We start from the raw sequence: 26,880 nt of genomic DNA, 5'->3' as shown, positions 1-26,880 counted from the left end.
AAGTGTCTTGCCCAAGACAACACCCATGACACAAGTGGCAGGGCGGGGATCAAACCGCCAACTGGCCGACCTGCTCTACCACCTGAGCCACAGTCGCTCCAGTTACCTAAGTGTGCCCAAATACAATGAGATACTAGACAAAGAGAAACACCAGTACAATGTTGATCAATCCAGTCATGAATGCTACATGTGTTTGGTCATATTTTACTAACCTTTAACACAGAATAAGACTCATCACAAAAAGTTAAAAATCACATTAAAGAGGGCATCCCAGTAGTAGGCTACCATTAGGGCCACGTTGTTGTCCCAGGGACCAGGCTTGATTCCAGCCCCTGGCCCCTTGCTTCATGTCCTCCCCTCTACTCTCTGTTTCTAACCTCCCTCTGTCTCTATCACATACATCATAACATCACCCCTGCATTCCAAATCACATACTTTTTCTTTTTACTACACTACATACAGAAGAGTTTAAGGGGCCACAGGAGAGAAAAAAATCTGATAAGAAAGATTTATTTTCATTATGTCGACAAATGTCAAGAATAAAGACGAATACTCCAAAATGCTATTGGAATTAGTGGGGCATTTATGTATTTTCAGCATACTACAATTGAAGTGCATGAATTGGGACATCCTAAATCTTTTTCTGGCATACTATTAGGGAAGTATGCACATCTCAGATCTCTCAGTCTGGGCTGTCTTGGCATAAGGGTGCCCTCTAGTGGCATATATCGCATATGTGTTTGAAAATGAGTTGCTGACCTCCTATTTCTTTTCCAATTTTTGGAACATTTCTGGCAGTGATTATCTCAGTCTCAGACCTTTAGGCTTTACATTTCATGCAATACAAGAATTCGTTTTTTTTTTCTCAATTTGCTGATTGATAATAAGCTTTGGAACTCTTAACTATTGTAAAATACCTTGTAATAGAAATGTACCACATAAATATAATTATTCTATTCTGTTAAAAGTTGACTGCATATATGAACGGCACACTTTTTAAATTTCTGATGTGTGATGTTTCAGGTTGTAGAGTTATATAGGAATTGCATTGTTTAGAATACATGTGCACATGAGCTGTAAAATCACATTTACACTGAGTGCAAACCTGTCTTGTGGAATGCATTGGCAGCAACACTCTCAGTATTTAAATAAAAAAAATCAATTAACCTGTGACGGATTCATTCAAAGGTTACATTGTGTGACAGAAAGACGAAATGTGGTGTTAAAGGGTCAAATGATAACAGTCAACTCTTTATTTTTGTCCAAGGAATTTTGATACAAAAAAGGCATTTTGGACCCAATAATAATTCACAAGCTAGTATGTAGCGACAAAAATAATATTTGTATATCAGAAGAACCGCGACTGATTGTTAAGGTGCTGGATACGTTTCCCTTAGAAGCATTTTAAGCAGCGACTGAATCAGGGTTGGAGTCAATTCACTTTGTTCTGCCAAACCAAAAGCAGTTTCTGTGTCTTCAACACATGCTAAGACACCTTTTTATTAAAAATGAACACAACCCGAGTAGATGTAGTGTTCGGTATGTGGGATCAAACCACATACATCCAGATGAATTCAATACAATACAAGGTGATTTGACCCTCATTCCTGGTGTAAAAAAAAAGGGTTTTGAAAAAAAACACACAAACAAAACACCTGAAAAAGTTTCATTCTTTAACAACCGCACACAAAAATAAATCCAGATTTGAGTATTAATTTAAAATTACCCCAACACAGCACTACAATTGTCCTGCAGACACCCAAAACATTTCATTAAGGTTGACAACATGAACTGCTCAGTTCAGTTCAACAATGGAAGTTATAGGCCAAGACAGACAGACAACAAAAAAAACAAGATACATTCTAAGAGTTACATGGAATCATCAAAGAAGCCCAACATTTTATTGGCTTGTAACACCGCTGTGAGTAGAACACTGTGCTGCTGGAATAACACATTGAATTTGAAGGTTTACACAGAACTGAAGATAAAGGGGGAAAAAGAAAAAGCTTTTCACACGTCCACCTGACAGTTTGAGGCACCCAAAGGCTACACTATACTACATGTACAACCTTAGATCAGCCATGTTGCCTGCAACATCGACAGAACTATTGAAGGCCGGGATCAGAAAAAAGGTAAGAATGAAGTTAGCACATTCATCAGCTGAGTCAACATGACAATTAGCGCACTTGTGAGTATTTTGTCTCTGTTTGCATCATAAGCCAGTGCAAAGGTTGGACATGCTCAACAGGTAAAGAGAAATATGTTCTGTACACAGTGGAAATAACATAGCAAAATAAAAATGTACACAAAGCTAATATACAAACAGAACATACAGAACTTTCCTTTCACCTTTTAAAGGACACATTTGTCAATGATGATTTGCTTCACTTAACCACGAAAAAGTATGGTATCTAAAGTTGATTCCTGCCCGAAAATGTATGAAGATCAACAAAACAGTTTGTATTTTCCACACAAAGACACACTAAAACCCAATACTTCAGGAATGTAATAAACATTACATAACTTAGAACAAGAGGAAGAAAAATTGTATGCAAACAATTTACTAACTAGTATAAGTGACACGTAGCAGGACACTTTTCCATCTCAAACTTCTAAAAACATAATGAAACACCTTTCGTATTGCTGCTTATTTCAACAAAACAAAAATGAATGTGTGATAGAATTTGAAGGAGGAGGAGCCTGATGTGATTATTGTAGAAAAACAAGCTTTGGGAGCTGAGATATCCCAGGTACCGCCCTCCACATGGGAGAAGTCATTGATTTAAGGCATCGACGTTCACTCTTGTCAACTGATTCGAAGTGCATATAACATAACAGGATGTGTGTCCCTGTTTTGAAATCCTATCAACAGCCTATCACTTCTGAGGAGCCCTTCCTGGGATCGTTGCTTAAAGGAATAGTTACATACAAGACGAGGCAACGGAAACCATTTATTTTACTGTGCGTGCATTTTTTTAAGAAGAAATGGGCAAAATGGCACTCATCGCCAGTTAGTTTAGCTCCAACACTGGTATACTGGAGTATCAGCCTTCTGCAGACATTCAGAATATAAACTTTATAACATGACTAAACGCTCCTGTGTGCTTGTTGGGTCTTCTTTATTTACCAAGTTATGTTGAGCTCTATATTTCTCGCAATTTTTGGAATTAAATACATACCATTGATCTATTGACAAGCACATACACGGTTGTTTGTTCGTATTGGATTCTAAAATGCTTAGCGTGCAACATAACGTGGTAAAACAAGTCCCAACAAGCACAAAGGACCATTTAGTGATGTTGTTTAGTTTATCTTGTGACTGTTGGCAGAGTCAAGCTAACGCTACCCATCGACAACAAGTGTTTGAGCAAAGCTGAGCAACCTTTGCCCATTTCTCCTCTAAAGTGCACACACAGTTACAGGAATGGTTTCTGTCGCCTTTGTCTTAAATTCGAGAGTGAGGCAACAAGCTTAAAAAAGTAAATGTGGAACTATTCCTTTAACTGTGTCAGGGCTCAGGACCTTAGTACAATAACAGTCTAATGGTATTTTGGGTTGCATTAATCTAGAGGCATCTGGTGAACCTTTCTCGTTGGACCCTTGCATTAAAAAAGTGGAAAGAAAAATAGAAAATGTACACCGCCTTAAAAAAAAAAAAAAAAAAAAAAAAAATGTTAACCTGTATAAACCTCCCATCAACCTACACAGAACCAATGAAACATGCCAACAATGTCTGTATTAGATATACAGACTCTTGCATGTTTGCTCCAAGACCTTGCTCTGCTCTGAACACCTGAGTCTATGGCTAAACATCTAGCTCATAGAGAACAACATATTTCAGTATTAGTTTTCTACGTGCCAGCTTAACTGCAGCAAACTATTATCACCTGGTTTTTCCGGCACAACAACAGAACATACCTTACACTGTCAGATTTCGATTGCCTCTTTCTTCCTTCAAAACTACATTAAGTGATGCACTGTAGACTTTCTACACAAGAGTGTTTTGAACATTGAACGTAAGAGACTACCCTTTACGTTACCATTTATTTTAAGGAAGAGGAGGGTCAAGCTCCCCAAAAGCATCATAGTTCTTGTGTTCGTGTCTCATAGAAATATGAACAGCCCTGCAAAAACATCGGCTGGTCAGTGGGGTTTTAGCTATTCAGTTACCCTCTTTTTGAATCCACTGTGGGAGTCTGTGGAAAATGGAGTCTTTTACTTTGGGGCAACGAGACATTAAATGCCAAGGTGGCAGAGACCTAAGAAAAAACAGTCTGACAGGATTCCAGTGTCTGGGACCAAAGTAAATCATTGATGGGAAAAGCCATTTCTTATGTGCTTTTTAAAGACCTCTGTCAACGTGCGAAGGGTTTGATTGTGTGAAACTATTATTATAGAAACTATTAAAACCATGGTTTAGAGATGCTTTTGGACGGCTTAACACTGAATCTCAACTTGTCATAACGCTGCTTTCACTGAAAGAGCTTTTCCTTTTTGTAGAAAATGCTCCAGACAGAGCCGAGTTAATAATCAGTGTTAAGGAAGCAGCCCTGTAACCCCAGAATTCCATATTGTTTTGTCGGCGCCTGTGTTCCTGTCTATCCCGATGTGTTCTGTGCTAAATTGATGCGGTGAGCTCAGGCATCCGGCAGAAATAGAAGCAGTGCGTATTTCACCGGACAGTTGGAGCAGCAGCGGAGCAGAGAGACGGTGCAGCGGATGTGGTGGAAACTCACCCACTGACTGCTCTTAATTGTATTACTGTTTCTGCCGTGCTGGAGCGGAGAAGGACCGGAGAGGCAGCCGGTGGAATTCGGCCTCGAGTCCGTACGTCACACACACAAACACCTGCCACGTTCCACTGGGACCAAACATTGTTAACAAAAACCTCACTGGGTACAAAATACCAAAATTAGATTCATATAAATATTTTTCAATAGCTATTCTAGAGCTAAAGCATTGGTCTAAAAAGGGTATTAATGGCCAAATAGAAGTGCTAAGAATGTGCTGTACAATTAGGGGGGGGGACTCTCCCGATTTTTGTAGTTGGGGCGGGATTGTAGAAAAACTAATACACAAACATTTGCTACACCACCACGATTAAAACATTAATTCTAGGGTTTGTCCATAGAACTTTGCAAAAACCTCATTTAAAAAGGGTTGAGTCCCAAATCTAGGACCAAACCCCTCGCGCTGCTCCTCTCCTGCGTCTAACTGTCCCCTAGGACCTGCGACAGATCCCCAAAGTCACAGTCAAAGAGTTCACTGATGCCTTCATGGTCCTCCAGGCCAAAGTGGTAGTCATGAGTGTGGGGCGGGGACAGGTTGATGAAACCTTCCAGTGGCAGAGGGAAGCCGTCTGCATTCAGGAAGGCAGATGAGGACAGAGGGGACAGGTCAAAGTCAGCCATGTCCCCTAGGCCGGAGAAGGGGTCGCCTCCCAGGAGACAATCTGTCAGAGGGGAAAGGCAAAAGGTGAAATATGCTGGACCAAAGTAATGTTTGGTATTACAGGACTATCATCAATAGCTCATTCAAAAGACAATAATATCATGCCATTTAGTATGTATTTGAGACAGCATGTCTGTAATGGAAGTTTGTTTCATAAAGGACTTTTTCACGGAACACACAGATATAATTCAGAACATTAACAAATGGCTGGATTCCATTTTGGTGTGTGTCTGTCTAGAGTCCAGGTTCTGTACTGTTCTTATTTCTAGGGCTGTCTTGAATACCATTTTACAGGCTTGAGTACTTGTAGGATTTTATGGATGAGTATCCGAATGTCTCGTTCTCAAAGCCAGTCTATTTAACGGCATCTTGCGCTCCGGTCACATGGATACATGCACCAATTAATGATGTAAAATCAAAGTTTTTTTGCTTTAAAAAAATTAAGTTCTTATACTGAATTGAGCTTTGAATTAGCCTGGCATTCCCAGACCTGCCACTAGGCGCTGGCAAATTAAATTTGCTGCGCGTGTTGGTCTGGACACGCTCCGTTGAAGCTTTATCAAGAAAGCCAGAAATCTGGCTGGTGGTTTCAATTGGTTCTATCTAATATGGGTGGTGCTCTCGGGAGGAAGTAACCGGATGACGACAGTGACGTGCATGCGACGCGAAGCCGTGATAGTAAACATCAAAGATGGCTGCGGATATGTTGTGTGAGTTTGAGACTGCTTTGGCCTCAACCCTTAACGATTTGGAAGACGGCACTCAAATCTTTTATTAGCAAGTAAGTGGAATGTTCTATTTTGCCGACCGACAACGGCAAACGTTTAATTTAACAGTTTAACAGCTGTTCGCTAAACGAAAGGGGCTTACGTCGCCTTGTGCATCGCTCTGATTGGTTGTAGTGCTATCCAACTGCGTGCAGTGGCATTTGAAATGCACGAGTAGGAAATTACTATTGATCGTGGCCAGACCCTCTATCGTTCAAGATATCAGGGTCTGGATTTCCAGGCTAGCTTTGAATACTAACCTAATGAACAAATAGTAGAATATTCAAATGACTTAGTCCAGCCCTAATCATTTCATATCATATGAACATACAATTTTTTACAGTAGTTTGAACTAATTGTTCTATGTAGCTTTAGTTAAAGATCTCCTATTATACTACTTTTCTGGTTTTAATTTCTTGTTACAAACTAGTCACCTTTCGGCGAAATTTGCCGTTTTGGAAACGAAATTGGCCACTTACAGGTCCTTCTCATATAATTAGCATATTGTGATAAATGGTAAATGGTAAATGGACTTGTATAGCGCTTTTCTAGCCGATTTTCTCAGCCCCAAAGCGCTTTACATATCTTACCACATTCACCCATTCATACACACACTCATACACCGATGGCAGTAGCTGCCATGCAAGGCGCTCTCTAAAGATAAAGTTCAATATTTTCTGTAATGTACTGATAAACATTAGACTTTCATATATTTTAGATTCATTACACACAACTGAAGTAGTTCAAGCCTTTTATTGTTTTAATATTGATGATTTTGGCAAAAAAGTAAAGAAAAACCAAAAATCCCCATCTCAAAATTAGCATATTTCATCCGACCAATAAAAGAAAAGTGTTTTTAATACAAAAAAGTCAACCTTCAAGTAATTATGTTCAGTTATGCACGCAATACTTGGTCGGGAATCCTTTCGCAGAAATGACTGCTTCAATGCGGCGTGGCATGGAGGCAATCAGCCTGTGGCACTGCTGAGGTGTTATGGAGGCCCAGGTTGCTTCGATAGCGGCCTTAAGCTCATCCAATGTGTTTGGTATGGTGTCTCTCAACTTCCTCTTCACAATATCCCACAGATTCTCTATGGGGTTCAGGTCAGGAGAGTTGGCAGGCCAATTGAGCACAGTAATACCATGGTCAGTAAACCATTTACCAGTGGTTTTGGCACTGTGAGCAGGTGCCAGGTCTTGTTGAAAAATGAAATCTTCATCTCCATAAAGCTTTTCAGCAGATGGAAGCATGAAGTGCTCCAAAATCTCCTGATAGCTAGCTGCATTGACCCTGCCTTTGATAAAACACAGTGGACCAACACCAGCAGCTGACATGGCACCCCAGACCATCACTGACTGTGGGTACTTGACACAGGACTTCAGGCATTTTGGCATTTCCTTCTCCACAGTCTTCCTCCAGACTCTGGCGCCTTGATTTCCGAATGACATGCAAAATTTGCTTTCATCCGAAAAAAGTACTTTGGACCACTGAGCAACAGTCCAGTGCTGCTTCTCTGTAGCCCAGGTCAGGCGCTTCTGCCGCTGTTTCTGGTTCAAAAGTGGCTTGACCTGGGGAATGCGGCACCTGTAGCCCATTTCCTGCACACGCCTGTGCACGGTGGCTCTGGATGTTTCTACTCCAGACTCAGTCCACTGCTTCCGCAGGTCCCCCAAGGTCTGGAATCGGCCCTTCTCCACAATCCTCCTCAGGGTCCGGTCACCTCTTCTGGTTGTGCAGCATTTTCTGCCACACTTTTTCCTTCCCACAGAGGTGGTCGCATTTCTTCCCGTGCCCAGGACAAGATTATGTTTGTGCCCCGCCTTCCCACACTTCGGTAGAGTCAGAGTGCTGAGGGGCGCGCACTAATGAGCATTAAGTTATCATTAAAAATCCAGGTTAATGGCACAAAGCAGTAGGTAGCCTAACTTCAACATAGTCACTATACGTTCCCTCCGTCTGCTAAGCGCCCTTCCACAGGGGGGGGGGGGGGAGAGAGAGAGAGAGAGAGAGAGAGAGAGAGAGAGAGAGAGAGAGAGAGAGAGAGAGAGAGAGAGAGAGAGAGAGAGAGAGAGAGAGAGAGAGAGAGAGAGAGAGAGAGAGAGACGCGCTGACAGGATGCAACGTTCACCTGCGCACCTGCTCCTCCAAGGTGTCTGTGTGCCGCTATCGTGCCAAATTACCGCTGATAAGAAGTGTGTCCCCGCCGGCCGGTGAGCGCGCATGCATCAAGTAAAGGCGAACATATTAACACTTCGTAAGGTCGTAAAAAAGTCGGGTCGTTTTATATTCCATGCTTAAAGGAAGCAGGATTATAACCTCATTTAGCACATTATTTTTAAATATTTTATATTATTTATTTATTTTCTCCCACATCTAATTTTAGAAAAATGTGTTGGTTTGTAAGCGCTAAGGCAGCATGTTTAAATAAAACCTGTGAACCTTCATTTTTAAATGTATTTTATTTAATGTTTCTATGTGCCACACAGGCTTAGATATTAAAGGGTTCAAGTTAGCCTTGGTGTTCTTTATCATTGGAGACAGTTTTCAACACATTTAATTCAGTCCTTCTAGTTGCAGAGTTCGCTCGTACTAGGCTAGCACACGGCATTGGGGAAAGACTAGCCTGCTACTAAAACAGTCTTACCCACTCCACAGTACACCCGAGGCTAATCAATTATAACGCCAGACTATCGATGTAAATGTCTGTGTTGATAGAATAATTTTAGAAATAACGTTGTTATATGTTGTTGTATGAACGGAAAGATAAAGGACAGAAGGTGGATATGTACATTTAAAATTAGTATTTTTATTAATTGAAAATCCAAATGATGGTTTTAATACTGAAAATAAATTTAAATCAAACTAAAATATATACCTACCTACCACACCATAATTAAATTTGTCTGTCTCTTTACTATGTCTTTGAGCAAATAGGCTATATAATGGCATTTATTTGGTGAATCTATAGGTTGTGCATTCTTGAATACAACTTGATTAGGCTACAGTCCGCGGTGTGGGTGTGTGTGTTTGTACGCACGAACACGTCCTAGGGACTGTTCATTTGTGCCAGGAAGCCGGCGTTATGTTGATGTCTACTTACACACATCTCTGAAAACTGCAGACGTTTTCCTCGCGGGCTCTGAACAGAGCGGATAATGTTTCTCCTCCTGTTGCTCCCGACATCAACTGTCACCCGCGGCAGTTGATTTTAAATACTATCAATGCCCCCGACACAGACGTGACCGTTAGCAGATTAAAACACGGCAAGGGCTAACGTGCTGCTATGTTTGGCTGCGCACAGCTACTGATCCTGGGTCAGCCATAACGTTAGAGTGACTGTAGTACAGAGCCGGTGGGATGCACATGCGTTAATTGCGATAAAAAAATGAACGCGTTAATTCCAGAAAGTAATCACCCTGCGTTAACGAGTTAATTTTGACAGCCCTAAAATAAAACCAACCTCGCATCGCATGAATTATCGCGTGCACACACCTACACTGTGTGCACAATTATTAGGCAAGTGAGTATTTTGGGACATATCAATTTTCCAACAATTTTCCAACTTCAAGCTGTATAAACTTGAGTGCTTATTGGATTCAAGCATACCAGGTGATGTGTATTTGTGTAATGAGTGAGGGTGTGACCTAAGGAGATCAATACGGCGACCGTGGCTCAGCGGTGGTTAAGCGGGTTGGCCAATGATCCAAGGGTTGGCGGTTCGATCCCCGCTCTGCCACCTGTGTCATGGTTGTTGTGTCCTTGGGCAAGACACTTCACCCACCTTACCTCGTGTGAATATGTATGACTGCTGTATGTTTGAGGTGGTGGTCGGAGGGGCCGTAGGCGCTGAATGGCAGCCACGCTTCCGTCAGTCTGCCCCAGGGCAGCTGTGGCTACTATGGTAGTTTACCACCACCAGTATGACTGTGTGTGAATGAATGGAACCTGGAACCCTGTAAAGCGTCTTTGAGTGCCTTGAAAAGCGCTATATAAATCCAATCCATCATTATTATCAATACTCTATATCAAGGTATGCATAATTATTAGGCAGCTTCTCTTCCTCGGGCAAAATGGGCAAGAAAAGAGATTTAACGGACTTTGAAAAGTCAAAAATTGTAAAAAGTCTTTCACTGGGATGCAACACTCTTGAAATTGCTAAGATATTGGGGCGTGACCACAGGACCATCAAACGTTTTGTTGCAAATAGCCAACAGGGTCGCAAGAAACGTATTGAGAAAAAAAAAACGCAAATTAACTGTCAAAGATTTGAGAAGAGTCAAACGTGAAGCTACAGGAACCCATTATCCTCCAGTGCTGCCATATTCCAGAACTGCAACCTACCTGGAGTGCTCAGAAGTACAAGGTGTTCAGTGCTTAGAGACATGGCCAAGGTAAGGAAGGCTGAAACCCGACCACCACTGAACAAAACACACAAGTTGAAACGTCAAGACTGGGCCAAGAAATATCTGAAGACAGATTTTTCAAAGGTTTTATGGACTGATGAGATGAGAATGACTCTTGATGGACCAGATGGATGGGCCCGTGGCTGGATCAGTAACGGACACAGAGCTCCACTTCGACTCAGACGCCAGCAAGGTGGAGGTGGGATACTGGTATGGGCTGGTATTATTAAAGATGAGCTAGTTGGACCTTTTCGGGTTGAAGATGGCCTCAAAATCAACTCCCAAACCTACTGCCAGTTTCTAGAAGATACTTTCTTCAAGCAGTGGTACAGGAAAAAGTCTGCATCTTTCAAGAAGACCATGATTTTTATGCAGGACAATGCTCCATCACATGCATCGAAGTACTCAATTGGATGGCTAGCCAGCAAAGGCCTTAAGGCGAGACACCCCAGGTGAATAGGGATCATGAAACTTTGCCAGTTGATTACTGATACTAACACAATTATTTTTTGTATTACATGTTTTTCTTTAATATTTGATTAAATATGCAAATATGGCAATATTTAACCAATTATGCATAAATTTGGGTCATTTTTCGAGAAAAAAATCGAGATGTTGGATAAAGCCAGAGTTAAAATCTCTATTTTATTTTAACTACATATTAGTTTCTAAAGTTTGACACAACAGATTTTGGATACAGCCTTTTTTCATTTAATAAATCAAAAAATACTATGTACATGTCTTAGAAATGCATTTTCGGCATGTTTTTAGGAGGAAAATGTATCATAAATCAGACAATTAACAATATATTAACAAATCCTTCTGTAAAAACCTTTAAAATAGTGCTATGAATGATTATAGAAAGTTTGGTTGATGTCAGTGGTCTAGAAGTTGAGATATCTTTCGCAGAGTATTGAAAAAGCTCATTTTGAGAAAACGGCCGTTAAAGATAAAAACGTGAATTCTGCTGATAATCACTGATTATAGCTACAGATATTTATTGAATTAGGCCCTACACCCCTCAATGCCATATAGGCCTACCACTGCTTTACATATATAAACCATAGCATAGTAACATTTACATCCACACCTAGGCCTGTCGCGATATGCAATAAATCAATTAATTGCGCGATAAATTAAAATGAGCGATAATTTTTTGCCGTATGCAATAAATTACATTTGCAGCTTGTTTGTTTTCCTCGTGTCTCTCAATTTCAAAGACACTGGACGACAAGAGTTTTCACTCCGGTGTCTCGGCCCTCTCGCTTTGTGTGTGAGAAAGAGAGACAGACACAGAGCAGAGGAGAGAGAAGGGAGAGTCCGCGAGTAATTAGTCAAATGATCAACTGCGCGGATAACGTCAGCTAGGCTACTTTCACCGCAGTGTCTCGCTGTATTCACCTCTTTAACATGTTGGCGACTTTGCCGCTATATTTGCCGACGTTTCGCCATAGCGATAAGCTGTTAAAGACCAGCGGCAAATCTAGCAACTTTTTCTTAACTGCGCTCACGTGAGCAGAGTAGCAACGGCTGGCGTATTGTCTTCACTGCTGACAGCCCTCACTCATACGGCCAGTCTAGCTTCCCCCCGCCACCTGCAGCAGCAGCAGCAGACAGACAGCACCGTGCCGGCAAGAGCTGCCAGTTGACGTTTGTACACGCAAATAGTTGTATAGGTCCATATTCAATAGGCCACTGCTTATCTATAATAAAGCTAACCTTATAGTTATAGGCCTATGGCAACAAAGAACATGTGTAAAGTGAGCTTGTACATAGGCCTATGTGAATAGGCCTAGTCAATTTGGGTTAATTTAACTACCTGGTCAGCATTGCATTTTTTAATTATTTTTCCCTCTTTCAGAATATTATGCAAATTAGCTGAATATGTCATCTAAATACTATAGTTACTTTTGGGCCAATAACTTTTTTCCTTAGAGAGTCAGCAGAGGTAGAGGAGGAAACAGCAGAGGGCTCGGAAGAGGAAGGGGTTGTGGTGAAAATTGGTTAAAAAAAAATCCCTTTTCCTAAAGGAATGTCTGAAGGAATTCACATGGTGATGCAAAATCAAAAACACAATGATTGGTAAAATATGTTGTCAGTGTGGTCCAAAACATGCTGGAAATACAATATCAGTAGGCCATATATATTTAACATTGGGAAAATGTGAATAGATGCGTTCAAGGTCCATTTAATGTGCCCCTTAACATTTTGAGTTAGGGGCGCCAGTGCAACTAGTAAAACAAGTTTGTCTGGTGCCCTGGTATTGATCTTTGAAAGGGTGGACTTGCATTATTATGCCAGTAGCCTATCATTATATTAGTTGAAAACGGCAATATTATCGCTTATCGCAATAATTTTTGGGGCAATTAATCGCCCAGTAAAATTTGTTATCGTGACAGGCCTATCCACACCCTAATTTAAACGTGATTCATTCATTATTAGCCACTGTCTGTCAACCTGCTCCGGAGTCGGCACAGACGCTCTCTCTCCCCTCTCCTCTGACAGTCTGTGTCTCTCCGACGTGATCGGCGTGATTTACATGTCTCTAACACTTCTCCCCTTCAAATGGCGATCATGTAATGTCCGTAGCCAATTGATTAAGTATTTTTTTGTCTTGGTTTGGCATATTTTCAACGTTTTTCCCATTTTATTTTGTGATTTTCGAGCTACCCGCGGCTAGCATCACGTGATGCCTTTTAGCGAATCACATCGTCAGAAATGTGCATTAGCCAATGAGTTCACGTTCCTAGCATTGAATCCCTCCTCACACTTTCACGATTGGTTACTGACACAAAGGAAATGACCATATTTGGATCAGATAACGTTGTTCTTGAGATTCAGAGCTTTCCAACAGTACCATGGTTATTATGATTCATACAGCGGCCGCGGTGCTTTATGTTACGTTAGAATGCTCACTTTTGACGAATTTAGGAGCAAAATACAGACGCAAGCAGTCAAAGTTTAGTAAAATAAACACCTAAAACGTATATTTTGGACCTTTTATCCATACTAGTATGAAAGAAGACATGTTATGGAAGCTAAATAGACACAAATCTCAAAATTAACCAGTGCTTAAAAAAAAATGTTTTTGCCTGCCGTGTCTCGCCTTAAGGATGAAAAAATAATGACATGACCCCCTTCCTCACCCTATTGAGAACCTGTGGGCCCTGCTTAAACGGGATATTTACAGTGAAGGAAATCAGTACACCTCTCGGAACAGTGTCTGGGAGGCTGTGGTTGCTGCTGCACAAAAAGTTGATCGTCAACAGATCAAGAAACTGACAGACTCCATGAATGGAAGGCTTGTGACAGTTATTGAAAAGAAGGGTGGCTATATTGGTCACTGATTTATTTTTTTGACATGTCGGAAATTTTTATTTGGAGTTGTTTTATTATTCTCACTTTAACAGATGAAAATAAACAAGTGAGATGGGAAAATTTTCGTTTTTTTATTTAGTTGCAGAATAATTCTGCATACTAATAGTTGCCTAATAATAGCAAAACATACGTATATATATATTCTCATAAGAAAGACAAAACCTCACCTTTTACTTTCGTAAACATTCTTTAACATTTTGGATTGACCGAGAGCACTGTAGTTGTTCAATAATAAAATTAATCCTCAAAAATACAACTTGCCAAAAAAAATTGCACACAGTGTATTTTCTCAGCAGCAGCGGACTTTTACTTTGCTGTGTAACCGAATCACTACAGCAGAAAGTAAACAGAGCAGCGTGGGACAGAAACTGAAACTGCACTGCCACCAGTCTCCCGTTGCTCTGTCTCTAAAGACGCTCTTTCTCTTTCTGCCCTTTGAGCATCCATCTCTCTCAGTTCTTCATCAGTGTATTCCGGCTCGTAAAGGTACGACAAATTCCTCATAATCGTCTTCAAAAGCAGACGCATCACTAAGTCCTCCAAACGTGGCCATATCTTGTTTGCAAATACAATTCCTTCGTGCACTGTACTCTGTGTCTGTAGCTATGACAGCAGCAGGTAAACAAACTATTATAGACCCGGTAACCTAGGTATTAGTCCGCCGCTGCCACAGCCTACCAGGAATAAACACTGCTGCTGAGACACAGCAAGTCCCTCAAAATGCAATATGCGAGGTTGGTTTTATTTCTAAAATTATTCTACCAACACAGACTTTTACATCGATAGTCTGGCGTTACAATTGATTAGCCTCGGGTGTACTGTGGAGTGGGTAAGACTGTTTTAGTAGCAGAATAGTCTTTTCCCAATGCCGTGTGCTAGCCTAGCACGAGCGAACTCTGCAACTAGAAGGACTGAATTAAATGTGTTAAACTGTCTCCAATGATAAATAACACCAAGGCTAACTTGGGAATAAGGCCCTATGTCCAAAATCCAGTACCCCTTTAAGGTTTTGGTAGACGTTGACAATTCGTAGTATTTTTTCAGAAAACCCTCAGGCATTAAGGACATGCATCCTAGATTGCCATAGTCATCAATGGGTTAAGCTAGCGTTGCTCTAGTTCAACTTCTGCCAGTGTAAAGTCATTGGTACTTTGTAGAGCGATTGAAGCTGAAAATGTAGCTTCTCCAACCTATGTGAAAACTCACCTGTGTCACCCCTTAACCCCAGTGAAGAGCTGTCCTGCTGGGAGGCTGCTGTCACTGTGGACGACGTGGATGCTGGAGATGATAAGCCCTCCTCTGATTGGTGCGTGGGCTGTGTGGGGGGCGGGACCAGGGAGGCTTTGGAGGGACTACTTCCTGTCACGGGGCTGCAGACGCCGGAGCTGTCTTCTGGACAGAGAAAGACGTCGATGGCACCGCGAGTGCTCTTCAGAGACACCTGGTAACCCTGAGAGATGGAGGCCAGCATGTACAACCTCTTAATACTGTAAAAACTGTACCAATTATCACACTTTCAAAATGAAATTGAAATGTTATTCAAAATCTAAGCACATCTGTACACATGAGCAATGCTCCTAAATGGATTAGAGGCTTTGTTGTCTTTGATGTTTTCTAAGATGCTATGCATTTTAACACTGCAGTACAAACTCATTAATGTGTGCAAGTAAGAATATTTGTATAATGCTTTTTTCTTTTCTTTTTTCCTTAACAGTATGTTATTTATCATTTTGAGTTATATTGTGTTTATATGATACCTTTTAATGTACCTTTCAATTGTGCTGATGCTCAGGGACTACAGGTGCCAATTGGCTTTTACAGCTAACCCTGGCATATTTACATTGGTTGTAATACTTTGATAAATGTGGGTTGTCCCTGATTAAAAAAATTAATTAAATTCAATTAAAAATAAATTACAAAAGGTGTGCTCCGGTGGCGTAGTGGATAGAGCGCGTACCATATTGGCTCCGGCCTTCGTTGCAGTGGTCGCGGGTTCAAATCCGACCCGTGGACCTTTACTGCAGGTCATTCCCCCTCTTTCTGTCTCCCCATTTCAACTCTGTACTATCTAATAAAGCTTGAAAATGCCAAAAAATATCTTTAAAGAAAAAAAATTTAAGAAAAAATTACAAAAGACAGACATTTCACAAAGGCCTGAGTAACATTCAACCTTCCCCCAGTACCTTGCTGGGTTCTGAAACCTGCATCTGGGTCTCTGGTGGAGCTCGGATCACCATGACCAGCTGGTCCGGAGAGTCAAAGGACTTCTTCAGGTCCTGGCAGCGCACATAGCCCAATGTGGAACACAACGCATTAAGGAACATGTCACACCTGCTCCAAGACGGGAACACTAATGACGTTTACATGCACAGCAATGTTTCCGTATTAATCTGGTTGAGATCATATTCAGAATAAGACATGGCAATGTTAACAGCACGTTCTGCTCACCAAAATCAGAATAAGCTCATATGCAAGAGTAAGCCAAAATCCCATTAAGATAACTGGAGTATTCCAATCGTTTAATTGAGGAATGTATACACCTTAAATAACACTAAATATTCCCTACTGAGTTTTTGCTGCATTTTTCGGCACTTTGTCACAGTTTGCGATGCATGGCCTTAGTTACGGCTGTTAAGCTGCGAACACACTGCACTCGCCCCCTGCGGCAGTTGGCCGAGTGAACGCAAGTTGCTCGCCGCTTGATCATATTGGGCCATATATTCCTGACGCCGACGCCGTTTCTGAGATCAGACCCGTCTGTCACACAACATGGTCCATCTGTGCCAAAAAATACAGATGTAGGTACACTGTGTACAGCGGCAGTCATGTCACAAATAGCATTTAAACAGCATGAAGACGCACCCCGATCGCAAATACACACACATTAACAGCAATTCAGCAACATACTAAACACATTAACAACAGCAGTCTGTGCTCAGCGGCAAAAATAAAGGCAGACATCAGCCTACCTGAAAGTGAAAGTGCGCCGGGTCTGGTGGAGGACAACACCAGTGCTTCGCTGTACTATATTGGAATTCCACACGGACACTGCCGTCAAGTTTGGGTTCATATTATCCTCCGGAACAGCACACAGCTGTGCTAACCGGCGCTACCTTGGTTTAAAGTACAACCAACAGCTAAACAGATGCAAAATACACATATTTGCAGAATGTATTGGAAGCCCAATGTCCTCACTCCACACGCCCACCTCGTCTTGCAGACCACCAGGCAATCTCAAAGCTGATTGGCTATCGCGGCGCAGCGCCGCCGCAAATGATCGCGCCTTTGATTCACGCGCTTCTATGAGGCACGGCGCTGGACACCGATTCTTGGGTGGACGCGTGGCCACGCGCTGGTACATTGACTTTGTATGTAATCTCGCCGCACGGCCAGTGCAATGTGTTCACACCTTTAAACTACTGTGTGAAAACTATTGTGTAAACTTCTTTTTAAAAAGAAGAGCTGTCATGTGCTGACAAAACAATGATATAATGACATAAAGAGGGTTCATTTCCTTGACTGGGACCAGATGTATTGACTAGGGCTGTCAAATTAACGCGTTAATTTCGATTAATTAATCACAGAAAAATTAACGCGATTAAAAAAATTAACGCAGATTAATCGCACTTCTATATTGCCCTTTGACCCGGTGCAAAAGAGGTGAGACGATAGCGGAGCTGCACCTGTAGTTTGCGGACACGGCCCGCACGGGATTAAAGAGTAAAGAAAGAAGCACACAGAGGGCTCTATGGACGTTTTATGGGCTGCTCCGGGCAAATAAGCATGAAGGTATAGGAATACGTCTTATGTTATTCTCCGCAGTGTCTGTGCATTGATTTAGTGGGTGCAATGTAACAACAATGTAGGTTCTCAATCTTCCTCTGTGTCTCAATTTTGTTTGCTAGCTGCGATCGTCTACAGCAGGGATTCCCAAAGTGTGGTAGAGAAAAATGTAATGGCGGTCTGATCATTACACAATCCATATTGGTCCGAGTATAAGAGGGTTTTATTTTCGCGGAAATAGGTCGTAAAAAGTCGGGTCGTGTTTTCCAAGTTGTGTTTATTTTCTTTTTTTAATCGGGTGGAACACTGGCTGTGCTCTCGGAAGCGGCCGGGGCGTTTGTGCGCTTGGAGAGAGAACGGTTTGTGTGGAGAGAAAAAAGAGGCACGGGACATCGACGAATCCGATTCAAAGCCTCAAATCATTATGTTGCCAGTCAACGTGTCAGAGGCAGGAATCGGCAGAGCGATCGACTGTGGCTTTTTAGCTGCTGCAGTTGTGCTGAGGAGAGATTGCCAACTGCGCTGTCCTTTTACGCACCAGCACTGCTGCTGTAATGTTCAGATTTCCTAATTTGCATCAAAGCCCTAATGATTTTAAGAATGAGATGCTTTATTTAAACGCTGTCCATGTGATGGTGGTGATTGTCACTTTGTGAGCTGTAAACTGAAACCAACGGAGATCTCGGAGGGCTTCCCCTCGACAACGTTAACGTACCCCGGTTATCATTTCAGCCTTAAACCACGGCGTTGATAGCTTTCGTTTCAGCACTAGGCTATGTGATTAACTATGAGCATTAAATAAATGCTGCGTATCAGAAGCCGAGGACAGCAGCGAGGATGACCCGCTATGCACCGAACCAGAGTATAGGAGAGATGACAGCGAGAGCGATCACAGCGGGGCAGAGGAATTTGCGTGTGAAGAATAGTCTGTAGTGAACACATCAGAGTTCGGTCTATTTGCACTATCCTACTGTTTATTTCCAATGAAGAAAAGTGTTGTTTTCAATGCGTTTTTATTTTCGTACATTATTTAAATAAATAAAATTGATTGAGTTGAGTTTTGAAAAACGGGGGGTTCGTCTTATAATCAGGGTTGACTTATACTCGGACCAATACGGGTACAGTGTTTTTTCTCCACACAATAAAGACGTGTAAATAAACATTTCCTTTGTAAAATTTAGAATCAAAAACTTGAATTTTAATTAATAAATAAATGGAGGCTATTCAAAATGAAGCGAAGTTATCTTCTTCTACTACGCATATGCGCACCTAGTTTGTGGCCTCTACATTCATTCTCGCAATTTATTTAAAATGACTGGCGTTCTAATTTTATTTCCATAACCTGTGTTATGATGACGGGGTTGTTTGCTCCACGGTCATTTAAACTTGCTGCAATTGTTGCTCAACGTGACTCAAAATATTAGGCTATAATATTTTCCCCATTTTATCTGCTTTCTGCCCCTTGTTGTGATCGTGATTATTTTATCATGTGTGTTCTGGTCATTTGAGCATGATTGAACATGCCACCTTTAATATGGCTATAAAAAAGCTTGTTGCATTTTTTTTTTAATGTGTGGGGGTGCGTCAACCTGGTTGGGACATAGAAGGGGGTGCACGGCTAAAAAAGTTTGGGAACCGCTGGTCTACAGCAAACGGACACCCGCCCCCTCTCACTCTTCCTAGCATATGCCTGTCTTTTTTCCTCCTTTGAGTGTGTGTGTCAATATTTTTGGTTATGAGTAGGACGATGTTGAATGAGTCGGCATAGGCTATGCACACCTGTGAGGCAGTGCAGCGCTGTCTGTTGTGGGAGATAGTCAGTCGTCATTTAGCCTGCTAGAGAGAGAGAGAGAGAGAGAGAGAGAGAGAGAGAGAGAGAGAGAGAGAGAGAGAGAGAGAGAGAGAGAGAGAGAGAGAGAGAGAGAGAGAGAGACGGTAGCCTATACAGTTGTTTATAAACAGGCATAAAAGTGTCATATAAGTATGCGAGTAATTTAGATTAATTAATCACAGAGCCTGTAATTAATTAGATGAATGTTTTTAATGGCTTGACAGCCCTAGTATTGACGTAAAAAGAACACAACGACTGGACGATGATCTGACGTCATGACCTTTCTAGCACTACTAGTGTGCATGGCTGGCAGCCTCTGTGTGTAAGCCGATCCTAAACTGTGTGTGAAGGATATTTCTTGTTGTGTGGGTCCTCTGTGAGCAGGCGCAGCTGCAGGTTGCATGTGGAGATGAGTTGGTCCAGCTGTCCCTCAGCCTCGGTCAGGTCAGACACTTCCCTCTGTAACTCCTTATGGCGGGAAACCAAGGTAGCATCAACCCGATTACCACTACAGGGGGAAGAACGCACAGCAAATGGAAAAATATAACGAGTGGTTTATCGACTCCAGACACACATAGCTGCCATGTTATACTGCTCTCCTGACTAGGAGCTGGAATTCACCTTTCCAGATATTTCATCGACTGTATTTTGGGTGTTGCAGTCACATATGTTTTCTACACCAATTGAATGCACTCATATATTCTTTATTTATACTCTCCTGCTTTGCTTGTGTTTCCTCACAATATAAGTGATGACCACTGAGCAGCATAGTACAGTGTGGCACAGCACGGTTCGTTTAGGAACGGTAACCTTATGGCGCTTTTCCACCGAACATGTAGCTCTACTCGACTCAATTCGGTTTTGGTAGGAACACGGGTCGTTTTCCACTGCAATAAGTACCTCCTGAACGTGGGCGGGGTCGTCAAAGGGGCAGAAAGCCAACTCCGGAGCCAAGTAGCAAAGCAGAAATTACGAGCAGTTGTTGTACTATTAACTGAACCAACCGCCAAAAATACAGATGCATAATGTTTAAGAAATACCCCCCTTGTATCTGTTTGCTAAAAGAAATAGAAGAATATTGCGACGGGCCATTAAAAGGGAGGGTTGGTGTCCTGATGAGTGACTCTGCCACTCAGTCAGCTGTAGGGATGCTTCACGTACATCCCTATACACGTAAAGATGGGCATCATAAAGTTGACTTTGTTGTGCTTGTTTCAGGATACGTGTTTTCAAATGCAAGCCGTGTCTCAGCCTGAATAATTTATTGAGGTAATCAGTGCAGTCCGACGCTTGTAATGTAATCGGTCTCTATCATTTCTGTCCTAGCTGGCTACTATAGGCTATAGGAGTGGTAACACTCTGTAGGCTCTGTTCTACTCACAGCCACTGGATGTTGTTCTTGGACTTCTTGGAGATGAGCTGGATGCCTTCCAGGACATTGGTGATGTCATAGATGCGTCTCTTCTGGACGTCCAGGACCTGTGAGGCCCAGTTCAGGTCCACCACGCCGTCTGCAGACTGGGACAGCAGGTCCAGGAAGCGCTTGGTGGTCAGGTTCAGTGAAGTGTCGTAGCGAGACTTCTCTGTCGCCGTGCGGGGAACTTGAGAAGAGAGAGATAGTCAACACATGCTGAAAAAGTATTCCGAGGCGCTCCGGTGGCGTAGTGGATAGAGCGTGTACCATATTGGCTCCGGCCTTCGTTGCAGTGGTCGCGGGTTCAAATCCGACCCGTGGACCTTTACTGCAGGTCATCCCCCCTCTCTCTCTGGCCCAATCCCAAATGACTCCCTAGGCACTCCCACTCCATTTGTTGTTAAATATTTTCTAACTGCATATTCTTAATTTTACCAGCTCAGTCTGTAGTGGAAAAACGGGTGGGTGTTTGATCCGCTGTTTAATTATTCTTTTAGTTTACGTGCACAGCAGCATACAAAACCAGGGAAAAGAACAACAGTCTGCTAAAGCATGTATTCCACTTGTCATGATACGTTAATCTGCCATTACGACCGGCGAATCGCGGCAGTTAATTAGCGTGCATAAATCAATGCACTGCAAGGGTTTTTCATAAATAGGAAAAGTCATGCACTCCAGCTGACTGACGTCACCACCGCTATTACTACCCCTCATCGGCTTTAACAGAAATACAAATCTTACTAACAATTTAAGGAAATAATAATCACTGTCCCTTATTAACTTGTGGGCATTTTCTTCATCTGCTTTGTTTTATCTTTTATCCACGCCTTGGAAATACACTAACGGTAGACAAGTGGCATAATCAAATCAACAAGTGTAAAACAACATGTTCGTTCCGATATTGGAGGCTACCCTCCGGTTCCGTCATTTAGGGCTATGCATAAAAATAATCAATCAAATGTCTGTTTGAGGTAAGAGTACGTTTCATTTATAATTCGGGAAACAAACTCCATGGAACTCTCATTTGTAAATTGGCTCCTCCATTCTGGACATAATTGATTGGCGGACACCTGTGTCAAACGTAGGGCTGAGCCAACATCGATGCAGACTCGGTGATCGAGGGCTTTATAACCCACTTCCACTCGAGGCTCGGTGGTTTGGGACGGCACTCAATATGGCGGGCCCTCCCCGTGAACGCGCAAACGGAGGGATAGTGGATAGGGATAGGGTGTAGGGGGTGGATCTAGATTGGGCCACAGTCTCCCCATTTCAACTCTGTTCTATCTAATAAAGCTTGAAAGCCCTAACTGTTTGTAAACGTTTGCCAGCGGATTGATATGGCATAAAGTGATTCATCAAAACATGGACGTAGGCCCTTAGCAACGGTCGTTATCCTCAACAGCGGCCATTAGCTGGAAATAAATTAACCGTAGAAAGCGGTGATTGACCAATCAGAACACAGCATTTATCAGTGCCATGTAATAAATCAGTAGCCTGGTCCTACCAGACCATCGTACTTCATTTCATTTGTACAGAAGGTCTGGAACTGCTCTATTGACAAACGTTCACTCACTGTCTGTTAAAGTTTAAAACTATTGGATCTGCCCAGTGCCACTCTGGATCGGCCAACCAATCGCATAACGTTTGGTCGTGACTTATGCCATGAGCCGGCTTCTGACTTCAACTGAAACTGGCGCGCAACTTCGACGTCATCGTTCTCAGCCAATCGCTCTGTTCGCTGATTGGACCGCAAGAAAATCTGTTCGAGCAGGAATCCATGAATACACCGCAGCCCCAGACTGACTACTGAAGTGAAATGAAAATTGGGCGGAAGTAGGTAGGTAGGCGGGCGGAGCCAGGCTAATAAATCATGGCTCCAGACTAACTTTTTCATTGGTTGCACCGGTGGCCTAACTTTTCCATCTAGGTGCACCAGCATATATTTTGGGTGCACCCAATTAGTGCCGCACGATTTGGATAAATTGTGCAATTGCGATTATAGTGGCCAATATTTCCATTTGCGATGCGATTGCAATATAAGAAATAGAAGGTATTATGATTATACTTGCTTGGTTTTCAAGGAAAATTTGAGATTATTGATAGTTTTGAAAACCTCAATTTAAAACAAAAATATATTAAGAATCATTGAAAATATTAAAAATAAAGCTTGTACTAGGCTAGTAGCCTTCAAGCCTACTCTTTTCAAAATAATAAAAATTATGGTTTAAAAAATGTAATAAAAAACCCTGTTATTTTCCCCCATGAAAGTAAATGCATTCCTCCAAAGTGCAGAGACAGTAGCAGTGTCTGTAAACTTACTGAAACTTGCGTGGCCCTTCACTCTCATGCATTCATTTGACTTTACTCTGTGCTGTCTCGTGTTGATAGACTGGCCGTGTTGCCACCGGTCACCACGTGACGTAGCAACTTTAACTTTCCAAGTTTTAAACAGCACTTCTATCTGTTCAACGTTGCTGTATCTGAATCCTAAATATCCCCACAGAGCAGACGTTGCGTTTGTTTTCGGCCACAGTTCAGCGTTGGCTTGGCTGTAAAGCTGCTGCGCGTCAACGTCCATGTTTGTTTGCTTACTCTGCTGTCTGCACTATCCCTGCGTTCCGAATCGTATACTGTTTCTTTTTTCTATTCTACATACTACATCCGACGATAAAAATAATCTAGTTAGGATGCAAATAGGCATACTATTGGGACATACTTTTACTCTTTTATTTCATCATAACATTGCGCCTTGATCTTGCCTCTTGCTTTTATATCCGTCTCATCCCTGTTTGTTTTCATATGGAGGCTTTGTCGATGTGACGTCACTTCACGTGCGCACCGTGGGTCACAATCGGCCAAATAGGATGCAGTTTTCAACACTAACAATCTTGGCCAGTGGCGTGGAGGTGTGCGTGCAGATACACATACACACACACACTGTCAGAGGAGCCAAGGGGCGCTACCAAAAATACCAGAGGAGCGGTTGGAACGTTTACAGACACACGTGCGCACATTTAAACACATTAAAGCGCAATCGCAGCAATTTGTGCGGTTATGTTATTGCACATGCTCACATCGCGATCATATTAATCGTGCATCACTACACCCAATATTACATTTAATATGACGTGATAAAGTTCAGGTGCACTGGTGACCAGTGAAAATATCTAGGCGCATGTGCGACAAAACAAGCGCATTCTGGAGCCATGTAAATGCTTTTAGTTTTGACATTACATTTCCCTTCAAACAGCTGATGATTGCTTTCCATGTATTTATCCCATTTTAAAAAGGACATGAACCTGTATGCTTTAAACTCTTTTGTCATTTGCACAGACAGACAGACAGTTTTCCTTCTTATATTTACTGTTTAGCCTGGTGAAGATAAAGACCGCTGGGCAGGCTGTTGTCTGTGCTGATAAAGGGACAGCTGTTTTCAGGACAATGATGACTGTAGCAAAGGTCAGAGTGTGTATGGATTGGATCGGTTGTTAAGCTGACGTGTTGCCTCTGCTGTGTTCATTTTGGGTAACAATGAGGGAAAAAGAAAAAAAAGTAAAGAAATGAGCATATAGAGCAGTGAGTGTGAGCTCACCTCTGGGGGGGGCCGGCGTGGAGGGCGGGGCAGGGCCTACGGACGGTCGGGTGGTGCTCACATACTGATGGTCACTATCCAGGTCCAACTTCCTCTTCACCTGAAGCAATATAAATGGTTGTAGGGAGAACAAAGGAAGACATTGTCAAACATCTACCATAGCGTTATATATGTTATTACAATTGTGTATTAAAAAGGTGGAGTCAGCGATTCTGGAGAACGCCTGTTGTCAAAATCAATGAATATCTGCACATGATTTGTGTGTGTGGCTGTGCGCTTAAAAAGAAAATCCAGTGATAATAAACAGCCTAGGCTCTGATAACTGGTACGTGAACAAAGGGGGGCCCACTCTGTTAGTAACATGCCCTTTTACAGAGCCTAGGCTGAGTATTTACACCTGACTTATCTTTCAGTGCACACACCGTACAGACAGGTAGCGGATCATCAGGAGATACTAACTGATTTTGACAAAAATGCCATTCGACAACAAGCATTCTCCAGAATTGTCATCTTAATTATCCGTTGAATGAAAAGCAAAGCAACATGTCTTAAGGCAACAGGTGGATGGACTTGTACATCTTTGTTACACGTTCATGTAAACAATTCAACATGATGTGTTTAAAAGAACAAGCTAAACATGTCCTCACCGGAGGTCTTCCCAGAGGGGGCCTCCTGCGGTCCTGACTGCCCCCGCCCTGTGGGGTGGCAAACAGCAGGATCTCCCCCGTGCTGGTGGGGCGTGTGGCGGGGTGGAGGTCCTCAGTGCTGGGGCTGCTGATAATGAAGATCTGGTGCTCCTCGCCCAGCTCAATGCTCCCAGAATTCAGCAGCGTCTCAAAGTCAGCCAGCAGATCCTCCGATGTCTGGCCTGTTATCAGAGTCTCTGACATGGCAGTGTGTCACTCAGTACCCCTTCAATGGACTTCAGTTGGGGTGTGAGGGGGGAGTCACACACACCAACTTGGATGTGCTGTGCTCAGTGAATTTAAAGGGACAAAGGTGTAACCTTTTCACAGTTTGCCTGCAGTTACTTCCAGGCATTTCTTTAAAAAGTTCCTTTCTCGGCGGTCCATCTTCTTGGTTATAAAGAAGTTGCTACTAAACATTAGAGACGACAGTGTGACTCACACATAAATGATAACCTATTGAAAGCTAACTGCTGAGAACAGCAAGGCAGGGCGTTCTGTCAAACAGGAGACTTGGCACATTAAATAACGTTGTTAAGTGCATACCATGTCTTGAAGGCTGGAGTCTAAGCCGCTGATATGTTATCAACGCAAGAGTCGCAAATTGGACGTTGAGGTTAGCGCGAGCTAGCGAGGGAGCAAGCTAATCTTTTGTTTTCATCTGTGCTGTCAGTACAGAAGGCCCCGGTTACACACACACACACACACACACAGCTAACAGTCCGGCTAACCAGCTAGCTCAACAAAAACTCTCACAAGTTATCAAACAAGCCAGTTCAGAAGGCTATCTCGTTACGCCTAAAATGGTTCTTAGTTATAAGGCTAATACAACTTTAAAGCAGCAAGAGTGAGCTATTAAAATCAAATATATACAACGTGAAAGGCATCAATAGAACTCAAAAGCATATTTGAGAGTATGTATAATAAAGCGATACTTAAGTTAGCAGTGTACACACACGAGTCCGCAGGATAGGAACATATAGGCAATATTAGCATCTTAGCTACGTTATTAGCCGCGATTCTTCAACCCCCTCGTTTTGTTGGGGCACGCAGGAAGCAGTCCTACCAAACTGGAAATGTTAGGAAATAACAAGAGGAAAACACTCATGGTTCAGATTAGCAGCCGGTCGCCCTTCGGTCGCTCACAACAGACGCGGTCCATTTAGACAAAGCACCGTTCCGACCCCGTTATCGGCTGTTATTGTTGTTATTGTCCCAGCTGATCTACATCGGAACACTGAACGGAGGGTTTTCGCGCGAAATCTTTTTTGCCGCGAAACCAGCACGTGCGCTAATCCGACAGATATCATTGGTCGAACAGCTGCGCTTTCCGCAGGGCTGGGTGGACAGCCTGTGATTGGTTCAAACGGTAGCCTGTCGTTGGACCCATAGATAGTATAACCGAGCGCAGATTCGTCGTTATGAAGGTGCGTTCATGATCCATGAAAAAAATAAATTCACAAGTTGTTACATTATGGACAAAAGGTTATTACGTTTTGGGCTCTGCATTTTGTTACACTGTCAACCAGTTATTTACATTTTGGGTTTTGTTAGTTTAGTTTTGAGGCTAGTTT

At 42.4% G+C, this 26,880-nt stretch overlaps 1 protein-coding gene across 1 annotated transcript; it reads right to left on the bottom strand.

Moving 5' to 3' along the window:
• Window positions 1–1,342: 1,342 nt before the first annotated feature.
• Window positions 1,343–26,494, bottom strand: e2f1 (E2F transcription factor 1). Its single transcript, XM_080030529.1, has 8 exons — window positions 25,268–26,494; window positions 24,621–24,720; window positions 20,996–21,215; window positions 19,970–20,122; window positions 16,184–16,298; window positions 15,207–15,450; window positions 5,099–5,452; window positions 1,343–5,068 (listed from the first exon to the last, which is right to left on the bottom strand). The coding sequence occupies exons 1-7, from the start codon at window positions 25,508–25,510 to the stop codon at window positions 5,211–5,213; spliced, it is 1,317 nt and encodes a 438-aa protein (XP_079886655.1). The 5' UTR covers window positions 25,511–26,494; the 3' UTR covers window positions 1,343–5,068; window positions 5,099–5,210.
• Between the last annotated feature and the right edge of the window lie 386 nt (window positions 26,495–26,880).

This window comes from Ammodytes marinus, assembly GCF_949987685.1.
Source record: "Ammodytes marinus genome assembly, chromosome: 7".
Classification (NCBI taxonomy): domain Eukaryota; kingdom Metazoa; phylum Chordata; class Actinopteri; order Uranoscopiformes; family Ammodytidae; genus Ammodytes; species Ammodytes marinus.
Note: the sequence above shows the minus strand (reverse complement) of the source record. Positions and strands in the feature narration are given on the sequence as shown.

Bases quoted from the DNA above. Each gene is read 5' to 3' on its own strand.
- e2f1 (XM_080030529.1), bottom strand. From the start codon at position 25,510: ATGTCAGAGACTCTGATAACAGGCCAGACATCGGAGGATCTGCTGGCT. The intron at 21,216-24,620 runs GTGAGCTCACAC...TCTCTTCTCAAG, and splicing joins CACGCCGGCCCCCCCCAGAG to TTCCCCGCACGGCGACAGAG. The intron at 5,453-15,206 runs GTGAGTTTTCAC...CCCCTCTGACAG, and splicing joins GGGGTTAAGGGGTGACACAG to ATTGTCTCCTGGGAGGCGAC.